The sequence below is a fragment of the Scyliorhinus canicula genome, chromosome 11, assembly GCF_902713615.1.
Source record: "Scyliorhinus canicula chromosome 11, sScyCan1.1, whole genome shotgun sequence".
Lineage (NCBI taxonomy): Eukaryota > Metazoa > Chordata > Chondrichthyes > Carcharhiniformes > Scyliorhinidae > Scyliorhinus > Scyliorhinus canicula.
In genome coordinates, this window is record NC_052156.1 from 23,793,353 (window position 1) to 23,809,671 (window position 16,319).

At 44.3% G+C, this 16,319-nt stretch overlaps 1 protein-coding gene across 1 annotated transcript in view; it reads right to left on the minus strand.

Annotated features, from left to right (window-relative positions):
* The window catches only part of stab1 (stabilin 1), a 324,671-nt gene that overhangs the window by 208,943 nt on the left and 99,409 nt on the right, over positions 1 to 16,319 (minus strand). The window contains exons 16-20 of the mRNA XM_038812582.1: positions 14,762 to 14,815; positions 14,230 to 14,310; positions 11,344 to 11,502; positions 9,865 to 9,927; positions 2,568 to 2,666 (exon numbers count right to left, since the gene is read on the minus strand). Of these exons, the coding sequence (XP_038668510.1) occupies positions 2,568 to 2,666; positions 9,865 to 9,927; positions 11,344 to 11,502; positions 14,230 to 14,310; positions 14,762 to 14,815 (456 nt within the window). The remainder of the gene's footprint in view (positions 1 to 2,567; positions 2,667 to 9,864; positions 9,928 to 11,343; positions 11,503 to 14,229; positions 14,311 to 14,761; positions 14,816 to 16,319) is intronic.

The following is a 16,319-nucleotide window of genomic DNA, read 5'->3' on the forward strand; positions in this document are numbered from 1 at the left end:
ACCCCATGGATGACACAAAGCCCTTCCTCATTAAATGACAAGAGCTGAGTGTAGAAGATGGCAGCATCCTGTGAGGAGCCCGAGTAGTCATCCTCTGCCCAGCTCGGTGCCCAATTCTGACAGAATTATACAATGGACACCCCGGGTATCCAAGATGAAAATGCTCGCAAGGGGCTATGTCTGGTGGTCTGGGTTCATTATAGACATCGAGAATCTGGTGAACTAGTGCTCCCTGTGCGAAGAGAACCAGAAGCTCCCACCGTCAGCCTCTTTGCAGCCATGGGAATGACCAGGAAAACGATGGGCAAAGGGGCACATGGACTTCACTGGTCTTGTTCTTGGGATTGGTGGACCTTATTGTGGTTGGTACCCACTCAAAATTATTAGAAGTACAACTTCTTATAAAACAATTGAAAAACTCCAGCAAAGTTTCAGTACCTACAGCATACCAGAGGTCTTCGTATTTGATATGTCTTCGTATCTGAGAATTTCAAACATTCATGAAGTCGAACAGCACTAAACCCATCCGAATTGCACCGTTACATCCATCTTCTAATGGTCTGTCAGAACGGGCAGTTCAAACATTTAAAACCGGAATCAAGAAACAAGACTCCACGTCTTGTGCCAAGAAATGAAAGAGACCTCATCGTCACAGGAGTGAGGGGAATGGTTCGGACTTAAAGGGTGAGGGATGTGATGACCCTGGCGAGGACCACGGAGGATCGCTGATTGGTCTCCCAGTGGGCTTCGTAGAATCATGGAAGCCCTTCAGTGGAGGAGGCCATGCAGCCGATTGGATCTGCACTGACCCTCCGAAGGAGCACCCCACCCAGGCCCACTCCTCCACCCTATTCCCGTACCCCCACCTAACCTTTGGACACTAAGGGGCAATTTAGCATGGTAATTCCACCTAATCTGCACACTTTAGGACCTGTGGGAGGAAACCGGAGCACCCGGAGGAAACCCATGCAGACACGGAGAGAAACGTGCAGCCTCTACATAGACAGTGACCCAAGGTCAAAAGCAAACCCGGTTCCCTGGCGCTGTGAGGCAACAGTGCTAACCACTGTGCCGCCACCAGTTCCCATGGTGAACGGGCGAAGCCTGCTCAACTTAAAGGTAGCTCCCAAATCCGGACCAGTAGTTGCTGATAGTCCTGGGCTGCGACGTTTGTTTCGTGTGCCGCGATTGCGGCTTTATTTTCAGTTTAAAATAAACCATTTCGCCTTTCACTCCATGCCCCCTGGAATTATTACAGACAGCATTCAAGGAGAAAGATAGTGAAAGGAAAAAGAAGGAAGTGGAGGCAAGGGGACCGTCTATCATGCCCAGGTGTGTGTATGTTTATGTAAGGAGGGATTTTCATGAACTAACAATGCCTCAAGTGTCATTCCACCTCCATTTGGAAGCTCATCAGAAGTAGCCAATACATTTGTAAATGGGCAAGGAATGCACATGTTCATCACTTTGCTGAAGAAGAATAATGACAGTAATACCCTCAAAATTGCAGAATTCCCAGCAAAACAACTAATGCAAGGGGCAAAGTGTAACAATGTTTACCAGAAGATGCAAAAAGAAATCTGCATATCGACCTACCTTTAAGAGGCTTTCTTGAATAGGACAGACCCCAGGATCCCCGAAGCACCCATTTCAACTGGGCAAGCAATAGGCCGTAGGCAGTCCCTCACCACCAGTTCAAAGTTCGGGCGAGGGGCCTAATGTAAATAAATATACAATTAAAGTGAGGGACGTGCATGCTGGAAGCACGGCCTCATTTTTGACCCAGAAAGTGCCTGTTAAGTAATTGGGTGCACTACAAATTTGGCATGTACAGGCCGGGACTTAATTTTCCAACCCTCTCCCCTTCTCACTTCTCCAGAAGCAATGCCTTGCAAGGCTGTCCACCCATTGTAGCCTATTGGTAAAGCAGAAACATTATCACTTATGAAGGAAGTGAAAAAGTATTTGAAAAGGAGGAATATGAAGAAAGGTCAAGGAAATGGGACTAGAACGGGCAGCTCCTGACGGAGAGCTAATACTGTAGCAATCACGATGGGACTAATCACCCCCTTCCGGGCTATAAATTCTATGATTCGATAATCTTTCTTGAAATAAAACAGCTGCTGATAATTCAAAGCAGGCCGCTCTTTGCTCCTGACCTAGCTCTGACTGGTCGCAAACTGAAAGGAAATCATGTGTTCTGCAATAACAGCATTATCATCATTTTATACTGCACTCCACCTGCCAATAAAAACACTGCGATGACTGGACATCAATATCCCAATGAGCAGTGCCTCATTCTTCTTATTTCAAAACTCATTTATGAAACTCCAACCTCCAACAAACGCTTTCTTTAATCAACATAATATTCTGAGGTAATCATTTGACAACATTTTTGAACGTTAATAATATTTGGTTTATTGCATTATAAAATGCTGCTGAAATGTTTATACAGTTCTAAATCCCCAAATGACATAATTTATCAAGGCACAAGGTCAGATGAATAATGTGCAGCTCATAGGTCATTAATTCATTGCAGTAGACGTGACGCAATGCAAGATACTTACAACAATGGTCTGGTTACAGTGTCTAGCACAGCCAGAGCTCCTACTATAGATAACATCATCAATTGATGTATCGTAATCACAATCCTGTATGTACGTTTCCTGCAGATACAAATGTTTTGCTATGAATAAAGTTACTGTACAAATCATGCACTTCTCAAAACTACACATGACTATAAGACACACAAATTCACTCAATCATTGTGTAACATTATATTTATGTTCATTAGGTCCATAAATGATATAAATATAATAATAATACCTCTGTCAGAGTTATGTGTGCTCTTTATACTATCTGGCATTTTATTGTTTTCAAAATGTATTTTCTATAACATCTAATGGGCTGAAATTGCAGTTTGTGCTTTTAGCATATTTATAGAATCATAGAATCCTTACAGTGCAGAAGGAGGTCATTCGGTCCATCGAGTCTGCACTGACCCACTGAAAGAACACCACCCTACACTGGCCCAATCCCTTGCCCTATCCTTGCAATCTCACCAAGGGGCAATTTAGCATAGCCACCTAACCTACATATCTTTGGACTGTGGGAGGAAACCAGAGCACCCACGCTGACAGGGGAAGAATGTGCAAACTTCACACAGTCACCTGAGGTCGGAATCGAACCCGCGTCTCTGGCACTGTGAGGCAGCAGTGCTAACTACTGTGCCACCGTGGCGGCTAAGGATGCACCAACATCTCAATCAGCACCTGAAATGTGTTTTTTTCTGTGAGACAATCAAGAGCTTCAATCACTCTTGATAAAGGATACGGGAAAAAGCTGTCAAGAACAGAGCTGATATTCTGGTCAAGGGCAATGACTGGCTGCTGCCTTGTCTGGGCTCTGAATTTACTCCACTCCTGTTCACGCCCCACTTATGTAATACGCACTGACTGTAACGACTGGGAAGAGTTTGGTACCAATGGTCACTATGTTTATAAGAAATTGTCACAGATTAATCTGCTTATTGGAACACCTTGGTTAAAACAGCAAACAAAGGAATACCACATGAATATATTTCATGACTTGGAACGATTTCACCACAAATGAACATAATAGGGAAAAAAGTGTGAACGTTTACGCACAAATGATGGAACAGTTAATAATTATGTGATGCTGTACTTTCGGATTTTTTTGGGAAGTGACATTAGGGCCGGGGTTCTCCGATCCAAGTTCGCCCACCATCGCTGCCAGCGAGAACAGAGAATTTGGAGCTTGAACTAAACTCCATTCACTGCAGCGGAACTGGAAAATCCCACCGGCATGAATAGATGGGGAATTCTGGCCTAGATCTTTTTCTTTAATTTTATATCTCTTCATGTTACATTAATAATACTCAAAATAAAAGTGGATCCTGTGGGCGGAATTCTCCCAAAGGCCCGACGCCGTCGTGAAACCCGGAGAGGTTCACGGCGGCGTCGGAGGCCTCTCCTGGCCCCCTATTCTCCCCCCGCCGGGGGGCTAGGAGGGCCGTGCCAGCAAACTCGGCCGTGGGGCCTTGTCGCTGGCGTCAAGGCCCGGCGCGCCGAGAATGATGCGGCCGACACGCCTAATGACGTCAGCCGCACATGCGCACGTTGGCCGGCTCCAACCCGCGCATGCGCAGTTGCCGTCTTCCCCTCCGCCGCCCCGCAAGACTTGCGGCTTGATCTTGTGGGGCGGCGGAGGGGAAAGAGTGCGTCCCATTGAGACGCCGGCCCGACAATCGGTGGGCACCGATCGCGGGCCTGTCCCCTCCCGAGCACGGTTATGGTGCTCAGGCCCCTCTAGGCCCCCCACAAGCCCCAAGCGGGCATCTCACGGCGTGGTCACGACGGCAGCGACCAGGTGTGGTTGCCGCCATCGTGAAACGGTCACTAACGGCAGGCCGCTCGGCCCATCCGGGTCGGAGAATCGCGGGCTGCTGTGAAAAACGGCGGCCCGCGATTCTCCGAGCGGCGTGTCGCAAAACACGACACCCCATTTTGGGGGGGGGGGTTGGGAGAATCGCGGGAGGTGCAAGAGCGGAACTCCCGCGATTCTCCCAGCCGGAGTGAGGAGCGGAGAATTCCGCCCTTTATTTCTCAAAATAAAAGTGGATCACATAACAGCAAAAGGGATTGTTATTTAAATGTTAAAATATTAAGACATGCTGCTGTGCAGCGAGCCTTGGGTGTCCTAGTGCATGAGTCATAAAAAGTTGGTTTACAGGTGCAATCGGTGATTAAGAAGGCGAATGGAGTCCTTCATTGCTAGAGGGATGGAGTTTAAGACTTGGGAGGTTATGTTGCTACTGTATATGGTGTTAGTGAGGCCACACCTGGAGTATTGTGTTCAGTTTTGGCCTCCTTACCTGAGAAGGGATGTACTGGTGCTGGAGGGTGTGTAGAGGAGATTCACTCAGTTAATCCCAGAGTTGAGGGGGTTGGTTTATGAGGAGAGGTTGCGTAGACTGGGACTGTACTCGTTGGAATTTAGAAGGATGCGGGGGGGATCTTATAGAAACATATAAAATTATGAAGGGAATAGATTGGATAGATGCGGGCAGGTTGTTTCCACTGGCGGGTGAAAACAGATGAAAATGAAATAAAATGAAATGAAAATGAAATGAAAAACGCTTATTGTCACAAGTAGGCTTCAAATTAAATTACTGTGAAAATCCCCTAGTCGCCACATTCTGGCGCCTGTTCGGGGAGGCTGGTATGGGAATTAAACCGTGCTGCTAGCCTGCCCTCAAAGCCAGTGATTTAGCCCTGTGCTAAACCAGCCCCTGGATGATCTGGAGGAAGGAACTGAAGGCACGGTTGCGAAGTTTGCAGATGACACAAAGATCTGTAGAGGGGCGGGTAGTATTGAGGAAGCAGGTGGGCTTCAGAAGGACTTGGACAGGCTAGGAGAGTGGGCAAAGAAGTGGCAGATGGAATACAATGTGGAAAAGTGTGAGGTTTTGCACTTTGGAAGAAGGAGTTTAGGCAGAAACTATTTTCTAAATGGGAAGATGCTTAGGAAATCAGAAGCACATAGGGGCTTGGGAGTCGTTGTTCATGATTCTCTTAAGGTTAACGTGCAGGTTCAGTCGGCAGTTAGGAAGGCAAATGCAATGTTAGTATTCATGTCGAGAGGGTTAGAATACAAGATCAGGGATGTACTTCTGAGGCTATATAAGGCTCTGGTCAGACCCCATTTGGAGTATTGTGAGTAGTTTTGGGCCCCGTATCTAAGGAAGGATGTGCTGGCCTTGGAAAAGGTCCAGAGGTGGCTCACAAGAATGATCCCTGAAATGAAGAGCTTGTCATATGAGGAACGGTTGAGGACTCTGGGTCTGTACTTGTTGGAGTTTAGAAGGACGAGGGGAGATCTTATTGAAACTTACAAGATACTGTGAGGCCTGGATAGAGTTGACATGGAGAGAATGTTTCCACTTGTAGGAAAAACAAGAAACAGAGGACACAATCTCAGACTAAAGGGACAATCCTTTACAACAGAGATGAGGAGGAATTTCTTCAGCCAGAGGGTGATGAATCTATGGAACTCTTTGCCGCAGAAGGCTGTGGAGGCCAAATCACTGAGTGTCTTTAAAACAGATAGATAGGTTTTTGATCAATAAGGGGATCAGGGGTTATGGGGAGAAGGCAGGAGAATGGGGATGAGAAAAATATCATCCATGATTGAATGCCGAGTGACCCAATTCTGCTCCTATGTCTTATGGTCTTATAGGGGGCATAGCCTCAAAATAAGGGGAACTAGATTTAAGACTGAGCTTAGGAGGAACTTTTTTGCCCAAAGGGTTGTGAATCTATGGAATTCCCTGCCCAGTGAAGCAGTTGAGGCTCCTTCATTACATGTTTTCAAGATAAAGATAGATAGTTTTTTGAAGAATAAAGGAATAAAGGGTTATGGTGTTCGGGCGGGAAAGTGGAGTCCACAAAAGATCAGCCATGATCTCATTGAATGGCGGAGCAGGCTCGAAGGGCCAGATGGCCTACTCCTGCTCCTAGTTCTTATGTTCTTATGGTATGTTCTTATGTTCTCTTTGTTCATGGTCAGACAGCCAGTGACCAGTTGAGTACTTACTTTTTCATTTTAGGGATGTGAATCAGGCAAACAGTTATTGCCCATCTTCAATGCCCTTAAAAAGGTGGTGGTGAGCTACCTCTTTGAACCACTGCAGTCCATGTGGTGTAGGCACGCCATAGTGTTGTCAGGAATGGAGTTGTAGGATCTTGACTCAGCAACAGTGACCAAATGGCTATATAGTTCCAAGTCAGGATGGCCAATCAGAGGTCGGCAGCTCTTGTGCTGAGTAGCATCACTGGGGAGGCTGAGGCTGCTACCAGAAGAACAGACACTGGAGTCCCAGGATCAAGGATCCTGGTCCACCTGCAATTGTGTTAATATCAGCGGTAGTGGTATGCGGCCTTTAAGCAGTCATTAAAGCAGTGGCCGGGCCGGAAGGTTGATCATGGGTCTTCCTCCCCTGAATTTAATTATGGCGGAGGTGGGGAGGCAGTAAAGGTCCAGTACACCACCACCCCATCTAAGGAAATGCTCTTCCAGCCTCCAAGCTCACCTCCAGCGAGACCACAAGGTTCCGGCTGTTAATTCTGTTTTTCTCTCTACAGACGCTGCCAGAACTGCTGAGTATGTCCAACATTTTCTGTTTTTATAACTTAAAAATGTAACTGATGAGAGGTAGTTAGTGGTACCGAGTAGAGATGGCTGGGGAACATTGCAGTCAACCTCTTCAACGGGTATGCTGATTTGGTCTTCTCAGTGTGGAATATACTATCGCTTAAGTCCAAAGATCTGCAGGTTCGGTGGATTGGCCATGATCAATGTGCAGGGTTACAGGGATAGGGCAGGAAAGTGGGCCTAGGTAAAGTGCTCTTTCAGAAGGTCGGTACAGACTCAATGGGCTGAATGACCTCCTTCTCCACTGTAGGGATTCTATGGATTCTATATTTGCGAGAATCATACACAGTTATGGTACAGTGAAAAGTTGTGGTCTCCATATTATTAACACACAATTTTCAATTTACTGATGGCTGTATTGATCTCTGTTATTAGTTGTCTTTTAGGTGAGACGTTCATCACTCTGTAGAAGACAGTATTATCAGTAGAAAGAACATTCATTTTAACCATATCGATCAGATCAGTGAAGAATATGAGAGATATGGTGTGACCAAGTTTGCTTACTTAAGGGCGACACCCATTCTTTAATTATGACTCAGTTCCACTTTCTAAGAAAATAATACAGCCAAGCTTTGCAGCTCACTAGCTAACCAGAATATTTTAACTTCTCAGTGAAGCTAGGATGCCATATTGTCCTGATGATTCTAGAAACATTGAGTGTCATTGTTCTGGGCAACTAGAAAATCACTACACTGGGGCTTGTGACATTGAGATTGTCATTGTTGAATCAATTTGGTTTGCCTTCAAACCAGACAAGCACATACTGTGATTTACATATAGCAACAACATTAATTCAAAATGGTGCCTATCAGGACTTTTTTTGTGATTAGAAACAGTGGTCTGACCTATACTGTGACCTCCTCTCATTGGTCTCAGGATGGAAAGGAAAATTCCCAATCCTGATTTTTATTGAGTGAGTCTGCATGTTCAGGAAAGGAGAAGAAAACTGGCCAAAAACAAATTGGCTCAAAATTAGCAAAAAATTTTAAAGCATACTAACTCAAGACTTTCTGAAGGAAGGATTTTGCAGGGCTATAGGGAGAGAGCAGGGGAGTGGGACTACTTGGTCAGTTCTTTCAAAAACCATGGCATGTCTGGTAGGCCAAATTACCTCCTTGTATGTTGTATGATTCTATGATTCCGAATCTTAAACAATACCATATTTTTGCAAATAGTTCATGTTTTATACGTTTTAGAGTACAGCTGTTCTTTTTTGGGAATTAAAATTTTAATGATAGAAAATGGGATAAACACAACTAAAGCAAGATTGGAGAATCTTACACTTCGTATTTGGGGTCACAGTGCCATAAAAGTTAATGGCTAAAAAGGTGAGCTCATAAAAAGCAGGTGGGCTTACTTAGCTAAAGAGCTAGAGGAGCGAAGTCTGCAATGCTCATAGTAAGGGCACTCCAGAGAGATGTTTTTATTTTGGGAGATAGGGTAAAATTACTTTAAAAGCTTTCAATAAACTGTGAAAGGTTGTAAAAAAAATTTACGTTATTAGATCGAAGGAAAAATTGTAAATGTGTGATAATTAACCTAAAGGTTGGTTTGAGGACAGTCAAGAGCAGATTACATTGTCATGGAGATGGATACAGTTTAGGGAAGTTCTCTGATTTCAATTTATCTGTGTGGTTGCTGAGAGAGTTAGCTGCAGTTTGGACCTTGTGTGGTTTGCAACTCATTGAAAGAAGATGGCCATCTAAACAGCAATCTGCTAGACCTGTGTAGTCAGCAGAATAAAAAACAAATTTTATTATTAGGCTTGTGGAATGCAGGTGAGGTTTAATCTCAGTTTAAATTCTGTGAGGGAACGGAAGCTTGAAGATTGCATAGTGGGACCATCTCCTACAGAATCCTATAGTAAGGAAAGCAACAAGCAGATTAACCTGTAAGTATTGGAAAAGTAACCCAAAAAAGGGACTGAGGTATCCACCATTAAGAGATGGCAAATGAAAGTGTTATCTCTGGGAATAGCTGGAGAGCAAGGGCTGGTTTAGCACAGAGGGCTAAATAGCTGACTTGTAATGCAGAACAAAGCAGCAGCATGGATTCAATTACTGTACCGGCCTTCCCGAACAGGCTCCGGAATGTGGCGACTTTGGGCTTTTCACAGTAACTTCATTGAAGCCTACTTGTGACAATAAGCGATTTTTATTATTATCATTATTAGCTGAGGAGAATTCTCCAGACGGCTGTGGTAAATTTATGTATGTCCACTACTGAAGATTGATATAGTTTATACGAGAATTTTTGGGGACAGTACGAAGTAAACCTGAGTGCATAATGTACATCGTTGCAAGCTATAGTGTAACTTGCTTGCATTTGCATTGTTTAATTTGTTCTATAGCCAATAAAATCTGTGTTTTTTTAAAAAAAGTGAAATGTTGCAGCATAGTTCTATTTGTTAAAAGGTGTTTGGATTTCTATTTAAATCTCAATCGCCCCTAACCAGATTGTAACATTATATAGAAATTCAGTTTTATGCAATGATAGTTGTCAGTCCTCTGCACTTATAAAGTGCTTGAGTTTCTCTTGTGGTTGGTGATTTACTCAGAGGAACAACAGTGTTAAATTAGAACTCTAACTCAATATAGAATGCGTGTCAGAATAATTGAAATGTTCAGTTACCATTGGCGTGCTTCCATCTGGGCAGTGGCTATCATTCAACGAGGAACAGTGTCCACAGGGAGCCTAAAGAACATAGAAGATTAGAGCAGCAAAATTAGCCAGAGGCCCAATGCTAACATCTAGATCTTACTTTATAGGGCGATACTTCAACAGAAACCAGTACACATTAGAAAGTGTGGGCATCTTGGCCAGTGGTAGGTCAGAATGGTGGATCCACTGAGGTAACCAAATTATGGTCCATTTTTGAAATACATTCCAGCAAGTGTCTGAAGCGAATTGCCCGAGTCATGCCTGAAGCATTCCTGATAATTTACCACATCCAGCAGTGCTTCTCAGCTAAATCTGTGAAGTGGGATTAGGTGGTGGAGGAATGGCAGAAGGTGTGATCATAAACTGCCAACTACATTCAGGGGTCACTGAGGTGGCAGGAGGAGCATTCCTGCAAAGTATCAGACATACGTGAACACAGGTTCAAGGTTAGACATCCAAACTAATTGGTTTGAAGCATATAGGGTCCAAAACCACAATTTACATTTTGCTTCAAATATGCAGATTCCTGTTTTTCACAATCATGGGGATTGTCTTAACATGATGCATTGGGTTCAGTATCTTTTTAGGAAGGTAATCAAAATATACTTCAAACACATGGAACAGTCTTTAAAACATACTGGGCGGGATTCTCCAACCCCCTGCCGGTTTTCGGGCGGGGTTGGGGATCACGTCGCACCGGTCAGAGGCCATTGGCAGCGCCCCCCCCCCCCGGCAATTCTCCAGGCCCCGATGGGCCGAGCGCCCATGCGTTCCTGTCCAGTCCCATCGGCGTGAAATGCACATGGTGCATCCCGGCGGGACCTGGCTTGTTGGCCGTCTAGCGGGGTCCTCGGGGGCGGGGGGATCCGGCCCCAGGAAGGCCCCCATGGTGGCCTGGCCCGCGATCAGGGCCCACCGATCTGCGGGCGGGCCTGTGCCGTGGGGGCACTCTTTCCCTCCGTGCCGGCCTCTGTAAGGCTCCGCGATGGCCGGCACGGAGAGGAAACCCCCTGTGCATGCGCAGGAAACACGCCGACGGTTCTGCGCATGTGCCAGAGCACGCCGGTGGTTCTGTGCATGCACCAACTTGCGCCGGCCCGCAGTGGCCCTCGGTGCCAGTTGGCGTGGCGCCAACCCCTCCAGTGCCAGTCTGGCCCCCATAAGTGTGGGCAGCCCAACGCTGGAGTGGTTCACGCCGCTCTTGGCGCCAGTACGGGCGACCCGCCAATTCCGGGAGAATGCCAGCCACTGTGTCATCAGATAAAGGTACTGACTGTATTGCATGTATTGATACATTTTTAATCATTGAAATACTTTACTTTATATTCCCATTAAAAATAAATGTACCTAAACCTATCGCCTTAATAAACCCTTCAAGCAAAATGAATGATTGCCAACTGTATAAAATAATCAAGTTACTATTTCCATTATAAGGTTACTTGGCTTTACCGTTATTATGCGATAGTGAATTTCATCACATCTTTTCGGCAAGATTGGGAGTATTGAAGGAGGAATAAGGATGCCGTCCAAAGTATGAATGATGCCGTTTGAGGCAACAATATCTCTTTTATATAAAGGAATTCCTTTGCCACCTAACAGAATCTGGCCCTGCGAAAAGACAGAAGAGAATTTTATTCAATCAACTTCATGTTCGAGTCGGGATGACATTACTTTGTGATCATTTCTACGTTTGTGCCCAGCGTTGCAGCATTTCTCCAGCCAGAATTTTTCAACCAAGGTATTATTGTGCCCAAACGTCTGACATTTTTCTTTTCTTCATTTCTAAAAGATTCTTTTAAAGCTCTAGAAACAATATTTGACATTGTCCTGATGATCTATAAAATATAACAATAATAAAATGCAGCTATCCAATCATAGCTAAAGAATCACCTGCACTAGTTTATTTTCCCACTCCCACACTTACCTACGTTGCCCATGCAAAGATCTATCTATCCTCGGCACCATCTACTTCTTATTGCATGCAACCCTTGGCAAAATCCTTCAAACACACAGGGTGGAATTCTCCCAAAAAATGACTAAATGTCATATTGGCTGTTTTAGCACGATTCGCGTCATGATCTTCCTGCACTTAGTCATTTTCCACATGTGTGTTGGAAACAGCCAGCCGTACCTCACCATCTTGCCTCTTGACATCTTTAAATTGTCATAATTGTCATAATGCTTGCCCAATATTCAGTACTACATGAACAAGAGGTTTCTTCCAGAGGCAGCACAGCGGCACTGTGGTTAGCACTACTGCCTCACAATGCCAGTAATCTGAGTTCAATTCCGGCCTTGGGTAACTGTCTTTGTGGAGTTTGCACGTTCTCCCCGTGTCTGCTTTGTTTCCTCCGCGTGCTCCAGTTTCCTCCTACCGTCCAAAGATGTGCAGGTTAGGTGGATTTAACATGCTAAATTGCCCCTTAGTGTCCAAAGATGTGCAGGTTAGATGGGGTTATGAGAATGAGGTAGAGAAGTGAGCCTAGGTAGGGTGTTCTTTCAGAGGGTCGGTGCAGTCTGTATAGGCCAAATGGCCTTCTTCTGCACGATAGAGATTCTATGATTTCATGATTCTAAATATTTGAAATAATTAAGCCATTAACTTGGGTTCTAAAACACTGTTCGGTAACCCACTCCATCTCTCTCCCTGATGACAGTGGGAGGCGGACCTGGGGTATAAAACGTGACCTCAGATGAGCTTTCGCCACACATCCATTCCATTGCTAAGACCACCTCTGTAACTGCACCTAACTTTGCCTCTGCTTCCATTCACCTACTTCTAAACCCTGATCCATGCCTTTTTAACTTCTAAATTTACTCTCAATGCAGGACTGGCTGGCTCCTGCCTTCAACCCTCTTAAACCTGAGGTCATACAAATCTCCACTGCCCAATGCACAAGTCCTGTTCACCTATCAACTCTGTGCTCACTGACCTACATTGACTCCCAGTAATCAATGCTTCAGTCTTAACAATCGCATTATTGTTTTCAAATCCCTCCATGACCTTGCCTCTGTATCCTCCTCCAGCTAGTTTAGCACACGGCTAAATCGCTGGCTTTGAAAGCAGACCAGCGCAGGCCAGCAGCACGGTTCAATTCCCGTACCAGCCTCCCCGAACAGGCACTGGAATGTGGCGACTACGGGCTTTTCACAGTAACTTCATTTGAAGCCTACTCGTGACACTAAGCGATTTTCATTTTCATTTCATTTCAGCACTACAATTTCCCCAGATATCTACACTACCCCAATTCTGACTTCTTGGCCATCTCCTGTTCTAATCACACAACCATTGGCGGCTGTGCCTAAGCTGCCATGACCCTTAGGTGTAGAATTTCCCCTTTAAACCCCCCTTTGGGAGGAACTTTCCAGCCGTTCTCACCAGCCAGATCTTCTGGTCCCGCCAAAGGCAACCCTTAGCTGTGGTTTCCCTGACGGTGGAGGGTGCGAACAACAAAGAACCTCGTTGACAGTGGTGAAGAAGATCCCGCCATTGGCTAATGGCAGGTCACCTACACCGCTTTGAAACGTGTGGGGGAGGGTGATTACCATCTTTTGCTTATTTCCATGACTTCAATGGATGAGTCACATTTTTGCTATCAACCCTTTTACACTATCATTAGTTTTCTTTTAAAAAGCTTAAATTTTGTAATTGCGGGCGGGATTTTCCAGCCGCCTCTGCCCGGCGACTGGAGAAACCCGCCTGAGGTCATTCATTCCTCTTCTTCATTGTCCGTGTCTCGCCCACGGCATTCTTGGTGGTGAGCGGGGCAGAAGAATCCAACCCTGTATCTTCAAAAATGGCATAATAGAATAGAATCACACATTTGTTTATTTCAACCAATAATCTTTCATTGGCAAAATGAAACTTGTGAAAACTACTATGCAATATTACATAATATAGACATTCTTGAAGCTTTAGATAAAAAGTGCCTACATCATTCCAACATCTTTGCACTATCCTTATACACTGAAGTTGACAAATGGTACAGGTTGTGCAAACCAGAATATTGTAGCAATTTTTGTTAAATTAAATGAAATGAAATGAAAATGAAAAAATGAAGATAGCCTAATGCATTCACAGTGGTGAAATTACCTCAGGAAGGAAGTCTTACATGCACAAAGAGCCTTACAACTTTATGAAATTGCCTCATAACTTTATGAAATATCACAAGGTGATTCAGATAAATCAGTTTTGAAGAATTTCCTTACTGCTTTCAAAGAAGCGAAGTCAAGTGAAATTTATAACTGTTGTATGGAGTGCCATTTGTGGCCTTTTCTTTACCACCATATGAATACATGACTTCCTTGGCTTAACTGCCCAGGTATCGTACTTACATTACTGGTAACATTGATGGATATTATCTGGTTCGCCGTTGTCAAGATTCGAGGCATAGTTGATAATCTGTCTGCTGGCAACTAGAAAAATAAGCAATAAATTATGGAAAAGATTTGTGGATTCAGTACATTGTCCAGTAATCAAAATGCTGTGAGTAATAGTCTGTCTCGTTTTAAACAGTTTCAACAGTAATTGAGCTTCTTTCTTAGCCTTCCCCTTAGTCATGTCCGACTGCCGCCAACTCTAATGTGTAGATCTCTTGACAGCCATAATTAGCGCCAATTGGCGAATCAAGCATGTGCTTGCAGGACAATAACAGCCTTGCCTTCCAAAATGCAGCTATATGTCACCACAAAGTGTTCAATTTTGTTATCTCAGCAACGTGCTGGCAAACCCATCCCGTGGGAATGGAAAATTCAAAGGTCAAATTCAACCGATGTTCAAACATGCAAACCTTCAATCCAGGACTCAATATTCTTGACCTTTTCTTTTGACATTGCTATGAACATTTTAAAGAAGAAAGCTACTTACACTGCCAGATGCGAAGATATGATGTTTCACAAGCTCTTGAAGTTTTGGCCGACCCTTATTTTAAAGAAAACACAGATGCAGAGTTTACATAGAAGCATGAACTAGATAGGAATACCAAAGCTAACTGACAATTCCGCTGATTAGTTCATTGCTTTTCTTGTTCTGTCAGAAAAGCAATTTTTTAGCTCGTACTTTCACTTGTACTAATTATTACTGGTCTCCGCTCCCTCCATTTTCCTCTATTTTAAATCTACAGAAATCAGCTTAGAACCCAGCACACAATACTGTATGATAATTTGTACCATTGGACTCTCCGCCAACATGACCACAAAGCCCTGGTCAAAAGCAATTCGGAAAAATGTTTGTTGGATTTGTGTATGAGTAACGAGCTGCCTTGTGGCGTAGATAACAGAATTCACCCTCATGGTTCGCTATATCCACGTTTGTGCGGACTGTCCAAGACACACAAGAACAATGTTCCATTATCAATCCTATGACTGGTTGAGTGGATTGCAAAGGCCTGTCCTCCCCAGACAAAAGGAATATGTCTAGGAATTGCGCCTTATTAAAAATTAAACAACAATTTAACATCTTAATTAAACACTAGTGGACAATAGTCGCCTGGTACATTCCCCATGGCAACACCTCAACTAATCTGAGTTGCCAATCAATCAGTGCCCTTTCCTTATGCAGTATAAATTGCTGCTCCCCTTGAAAGTCAAAAAGCTTCAAAAGCATGTTTTTTTTCAGCATTGCGTAAATTATCTACGGGATTTTCCTCCCCCTCTGTCATGTGTTCTGTAGCGGTAGAGGGCAGCACGCCATTGCGCGGCGGCAGGATCTTGTTGTCAACGGTGTTTCCCATTGAACGTACCCCTCGCTGCCAGAAAACCCATGACAGAGGTGCGCCGTCAGTGGGACCGTAAGATCCCGTCAGCGTAAACGGCCAGAAAATTTCACCCTATATTACTTTTAGTTGTGGAACCTAAGGTTAGTTAATTTAACCAGATTCAGTCCAAACAGTGCAATGTATTTCTCAGATTATAAAAAGGAACTTCCAAATAAGTACAGCGAGATAAAGTATTATTCATGAATACTCATCCATTTGATACAGGTTATTCAGAATGGTGGTATAATTGCAATATATTCAGTTATGGTGTCGGAATCATACAGCAGCGGGAGGCTTGTCCTTGCAAATAAGTCAGGTTTCTGTGTAAAACACTTGCAAATACCAAACAGAGGAATGTTGTTATCACCCTTCTCTTGGAGTGGGCAGATTCAGAGGCTGATTCATAGTCTAATAAATCAGAACATGAATGTTTCTTCCAAGGTCATAGCCATCTGTATATTGAACAATAGAATGGTTAAGTCCCAGAGAAATGGAGGGTTTTATGGGCTCTGACAACATATAGGGACGAGGGAAAGAGTAACCACATTCACTAAATGTGACCTTAGAGATGGGGTTTTGGGACTGGTTTTGAGCCGACGCTAGGACAAAGAACAGAACTGAACGGGCATTGAAATTAGTGCTGCCAGCCAGCATACTGGTTTTGCAGCT